The sequence below is a fragment of the Misgurnus anguillicaudatus genome, chromosome 24 (assembly GCF_027580225.2).
Source record: "Misgurnus anguillicaudatus chromosome 24, ASM2758022v2, whole genome shotgun sequence".
NCBI lineage: Eukaryota > Metazoa > Chordata > Actinopteri > Cypriniformes > Cobitidae > Misgurnus > Misgurnus anguillicaudatus.
The window spans coordinates 12,267,241-12,273,240 of NC_073360.2; the positions used below are offsets into that span (position 1 = coordinate 12,267,241).

The 6,000-nt window shown below is 39.5% G+C and overlaps 1 protein-coding gene across 1 annotated transcript in view; it reads left to right on the plus strand.

Annotated features, from left to right (window-relative positions):
* The window catches only part of arhgap35a (Rho GTPase activating protein 35a), a 94,071-nt gene extending 88,071 nt beyond the window's left edge, over positions 1 to 6,000 (plus strand). The window contains exons 6-7 of the mRNA XM_073862818.1: positions 4,036 to 4,141; positions 4,219 to 6,000. Of these exons, the coding sequence (XP_073718919.1) occupies positions 4,036 to 4,141; positions 4,219 to 4,645 (533 nt within the window). The 3' untranslated portion in view covers positions 4,646 to 6,000. The remainder of the gene's footprint in view (positions 1 to 4,035; positions 4,142 to 4,218) is intronic.

Consider the following 6,000-nt stretch of genomic DNA (forward strand, 5'->3'; position numbering starts at 1 on the left):
ACCTCTCCATTTGACTCCCTCCCATGATTTCATTCATGCAGGTGACTTACACACTCCCTGTTCCTTGGCAGGCTCGCATTGGGCCTGTAACCATCAATTATTAATGTCCCATTCCCTGCTTTAACTGTGGTGAGGGCACAACCAGACTATTTTAAAAATAGTACAAAACAGCATATAATATAACATTATTAGATGTGCATGTATTATAGTACATTATTAGTAAATGCATTAATATTCAGTAAATAAATAAAATTGTAACATATATGGAAATATACAATAAACCTAGTTTTGCTATGGTAAACATTACTTGCGATTTCTTTAGAAAATGTAAAAATCTAGTTACTGCTGTTATTGTGCTGGCGAGCATCTGGGACCACAATGCATAACGCTGATGTCAGTGTGTATACCGCTGGGAGGAACACATCTGCTGTAGTGGTCACATGTTCATAGAGAGTTAGTGACTGATGTAAGCTATTCTGACTCAACACAAACATCACTGCACCCACACCATCAGTTATTACAGACGTATAAATCTGCTTGTGTTTGTGACTGCCATTGAACAATTCTTCTGTTATCGCAGATGAATCTGATGGGAAGTGTAGCGCGCACACACACTATTCACTGTTGCTCCTGTTGTTTATTGATTAAGGTGGAGTGTGCGGCTTCCTTTGTGCATTTCACAATGCAATATTTTTGAATTACTTCCTCAAGGCTTTGAGCCAGGTCCTTAAGCCAAATAATAGTGATTTTAAAAACAAAAGTGCTAGAAGATTTCATCTGGAGTGAATCATTTGTAACACACACACACACATCCCTTTACCCACACAGCCATAAAATAGTTAGTTTGGTACTTTCCATAGATTCAATGCAAAATAGGGCTCAGAACTGTTATATTATATTATCAACGTTATTTTGAAGCACTTTACAGTGTCACGCTTTAAAGGATTAGTTCACCCAAATACTGTATGAAAGTTCTCTTATAATTGATTCGCCTTATACCATTACAGATGTATGACTTATTTAAGATGATGATGGATATGACACAAATAATTTTATATTAAAATGCAGTCATGTTATCTTCTTATATGGGGTCAACCTGGCAAAGCTTATATGTGGTCAACCTGGCTCCCCTTGTGATGTCAGAAGGGGATAATACCGCCCCTTAATCTGCACTATCCAACCACAGCACTGCCATTTAGTGCAGAGATCAGCTCATTTGCATTTAAATGGACAAACCCAAAACGGCACATTTTTGCTCACGCCTACAAAGTGGCAATTTTAACACGCTATAATAAATTATATGATATTTTGAGCTAGAACTTCACATATGCACTCCGGGGACACCAAAGATTTATTTGACATCTTAAAAAGTCTTGAGAAATGTCCCCTTTAAAAGTTACAAGGCAGATGCATACACAAATTGAAAACTTGTCTTTGTTTACTAGATTTGTCTCGATTGGTTTCCTATTTATTAGTGGTGTAATGGATCGCAGTTGATCCGTACGGATCACGACCCACGGTTCGGCTCGCATGTGATTCACGGATTAATACGCTAATTTAAATAGGGAAAGTTTATCATTTGTACGTGTTTCAAAGGATGAAAATGTTAACATTCAAGTGATTTTAAACAGTTTAACTGCAAAAAGGCGATAAAGTGAGCAGTTTACTTTACGCACAAACGCACGTGCGGTTGAATGCGTCCGGTCCAGCTCGAGTCAGACGTATCATCCTTCAAAGATCAGAACTCTTGATGTTTAAACTTCAGAGAGTTGCGCGACTCTCTCTCATACTGTAGTGTATTAAAATACAATAATGGCTAATAGAGCAATGAAAAACAAAGTAACGTTTTTATGTGGGACGACTATTATGCTGCGCCGTTTTTGTAATTCGCCCTCTGTCTGTGTGTGTGCGCTCGTTTAAGGGGACTCAGTAGTGCACACACAGAGAGATATGCAGTCTGTGCATACTTGGTCTTAAAGAGACAGTAAGCTCAATTGACCGTCTTAAGTCTGTGTCATTAATGTTAATCAAACAACCCAAGACAAAGAGAAAATCACTTCTGAAGCTTTAAAAAATAACAATTACATTTAATTAATACAATAAATGCAGTCTTATTATTCATTTGATTTCTGTACCTAATGATTTTAGACCCTACTTAATGTGCAACTTTCTTTTTTATAAATGTTTGTAATTTCTTGATTTGTTATTTGAATTTTCCCATACTTTTTTTTGCTGATCCGAAAAATGATCCGATCCGTGCCTTAAAAACCGTTATGTGATACGAACCCTGAGTTTTGTGATCCGTTGCACCCCTACTATTTATGGCCATGCAAACGTGCGGCATGCTTAAGTGACTTACGTTGTCCTTACGGTTTAATTTTATATAATTAACCCTAACCCTAACCTAACCCAACCCTAACCCTAAACACAGCCGACAACAACACACAGATGTATTTTGATCATCTGTTATGGTCCCCGCTTTGTGTAAACAACAAGTTCTTTACACACCTCGATCAGTCGAACACAATCAATCGTGACAGTAAAAACATCAGACGTTTATCTGCCGCACTCACACAAGCATGAACTGAAGAATATACACCAAAAATGTTCAGTATTGTCTGCTTTGTAACCTTGAATATACCCGCATCAAATCCTCCACTGCCTCTAGTGGACACTCCAACTAAAAGATGCAGCGATACCTACCAGGAGAAATGTATGACTCCAGTGGGTTTATTTTTGTTTTCTGAACTGAAAACAATACATTTGTAAGAAAAAACAATTAATATTTTGAGCTTTTTTAGTGATCGCTATGCCACATATCCATGGAAATAAACAGATCAGGGGTCTCATTTATAAAACTGTGCGTAGGATCCTTACTAAAAGTCTACGTACGCACAAATAGCCAAAAATGGCATATGTTTTGTCTAATACAGTGATAAATAGATAGTAATTGAATAATAAAATAAGAAATGTATCATTTGATGGTAGATGGGTAGATTTTTGGTAAAGAAAGTGCTATTTCATGTCATATTTGAGCGATACGGGCATTTGAGACGTTACACTGCAAAAAATGACTTTCTTACATAGTATTTTTGTCTTGTTTTCAGTATTAATATCTAAAAATTCTTAAATTAAGATGCTTTTTCTTGATGAGCAAGTTAGTTTATAGACAAAAAATATACAATTTAACTCTTTCCCCGCCATTGACGAGATCTCGTCAATCAAGAGAAAACGCTTCCCCGCCAATGACGAGTATTTCCGTCTTTCCGCAATACTTCTGCAACTTTTTAAAATCGGAAGTATTGCCCTATGGCAAGCGGCTGCATGTCCGTGTCTGTTTTAAACATCGCTCTGAATGGGATCTCTATGAAAAGTCCGTCACAAAAATGGAATTATCTCTGCTTTTTGCTCAAAATGTGGTGTTTTTGCAGAAACCTACCTCTGATTACAAAAGAACTACTGAACGTAGGATGAAAAGTTTATTTTTTGTTTGAAAGCAGAGGGTCTGTTCTTTCATTTGGTATATTGTATGTTTATATATTTGAAGAACATTTTCTGGAAGGCATTAAACTTTTGTGAAAATCATTAAAAACGCTGGCGCTGGCTGGCAACTTTTTTAAAAAACGCTGGCGGTGGAAGAGTTAAGTAAATTTAAACTTAAAACAAGCAAAAATATCTGCCAATGGAGTGAGAGAAAAAAATCTAAAAATAAATTTTATTTTTTTCTTAAACATTTAATTTAAGCAAAAATGTCTCACCTCATTGGCAGATCATTTTGCTTGTTTTAAGTTTAAATTTACTTAAATTGTATATTTTTGTCTAAAAACTACACTTATTTTCTTAGGTCAAGAAAATACATCTTGATTTAAGAATTTTTCGATATTTCTACTGAAAACAAGACACAGTTCTGCACTTGCTGTAAAAATATTTAAGATTTACTCCCATATGTGTGTTTGCCTCTAATGATGTTAGTGTATTTGTGACACATGTAAATATCCACGAGGCTTATAGTTTTTTTTCTCAACGTCCCCACAGAAATCAATGACCGTGAGCAGCGCTTCCACACCATGAAGGACGTGCTGCGCAGGTTCCCTCGAGAAAACTATGATGTCTTCAAATACGTCATCTCTCACCTTAACAGGTAAGAATCAGTCCTGTCCTCAAACTCATTCGCACGAATGTTTATATCATGTCTCACCCGTTCCCTCTGTCTCTCAGGGTGAGTCAAAACAACCGCTTGAACCTGATGACCAGCGAGAATTTGTCCATCTGTTTCTGGCCAACGCTGATGCGCCCCGATTTCACCACCATGGACGCGCTGACGGCCACCCGCACCTATCAGACAATCATCGAGACCTTCATACACCAGTGTGCTTTCTTCTTCTACAATCAACCTTTGGTCGACACCCCCAGCGGCCTTCACGGACAGCCGGCTTCCCCCACCTCCACCTTATCTTCTGCCACCTCTGCGCCAAGCTCTGCCTACTCCGCCTACTTCGCCCCTCAGCAACCCATAATCCCACCTTTCAGTCCTATTCAACAGTCCCCGTCTCATTCTCCACCCCATACCCCGCAATCCCCCATCCAGAACCTGTTGCCTTCGCTGCACCCTCACCATGCCCCTACGGAACAACACTTGCTGTGAACCTGATGGGAGAAATGCATTGGGAGCACTGAATGAGATTAATCGAATGGACCAGATTTCAGGGATTTGAACTAGATGTGGACGCTAAAGGGCGTTGAGAAATGAGGGGTCAAAACTACTTCTGCCACACTTCATCAACTCTTTCCAGATTATTCACCTACATGAATTACAAAACCTTTATGCTCCTCGCACACATGGACCCCAAACTCATCTTTGGCACCCCAGTTATGGGTCTACATGACATAGACAGTTTACGGGCCAAAGCTCTTTTCTTCGTTGTTTGGCCAATGAGTTGACCAGTGGGGTGGGGTGTGTGGACCAATAGGACGAGCTCTGAGCTAAGCTCCATCCCACATCCCCAATTGGATGATGGATTCTCTTAGGAATAAAGTTGAGGGTGCCCTATATATTCAGCCCATTTTTGTTGTATCTTTCGATTATCGAAAACCGAAAAAATGTCGTCTGCTTATTTTCTGGTGCAGCCACACGACTACATTCCTCCCCCTTATTTATCCTCGTGACAAGCGTTTAAAGACACTAGAACTTGACAAACTGGATCTGGTTTTGCTGGGAGTACGTACGTGGTATGCTTTTGCACAGCATCCTGGGATTTGAAGTCTTGTTTGTACTCGTGATGAGCCTCCAGAACATACTGGAAGACTACTCACAAAATGTCCTCACTACCACACTTCACTTGATTTCCTGCTCAATCTTCGACTTTGGATACTCGCACCGTATCTATTCACTCGGTAGAGAGGTGTTATTACACGTGATGATAGGAAGCTCCTCCCCTTTTCTAAGTCATGTTCAGATTTGTGAATTCGTTTTTTGATAATGAGTATAAACCAGTGAGGGATGATTGGGAATTGTGGTCCACGTGCTTTCGGATGAACATGAGGAGAGGTATGCACAAAATGTTTTTAGATGCTGTTTCGATCTACCTGTACCCGTTTAGATGGCATTGAAGCGTGTGTTTGTTTAGATGAAGTGATGCAAGTTGATGGCAAGTAATGGCATTTGGGAAAGATCTTAATACGGAAGGATTCAAATGTTAACAGGATGTGTTGCTGATCCCATAGGAGTTGACATAAGTAGTGATTCGTGCCCTTGTCAAGGCTAAGTCAGCTGCGGGAGACATCTGAAAAGGAAATAAAGCATCTTGAAATGTTTGACAGTTGTGTGATGTGAGGGGGTTTGGAGGAAGGAAATCAAGAAAGCAAAGGCGGTAGCTCGTGTGCATGCTCTCGAGTTAGCCTAGCATGGGCTTTGGCCGTTTGTGAGTTGCAGGAGCACGACACTACCACCTGGTGGACAGTGAAGGTATTGCACATCACAGCTAATCGTATTTCTTTTTT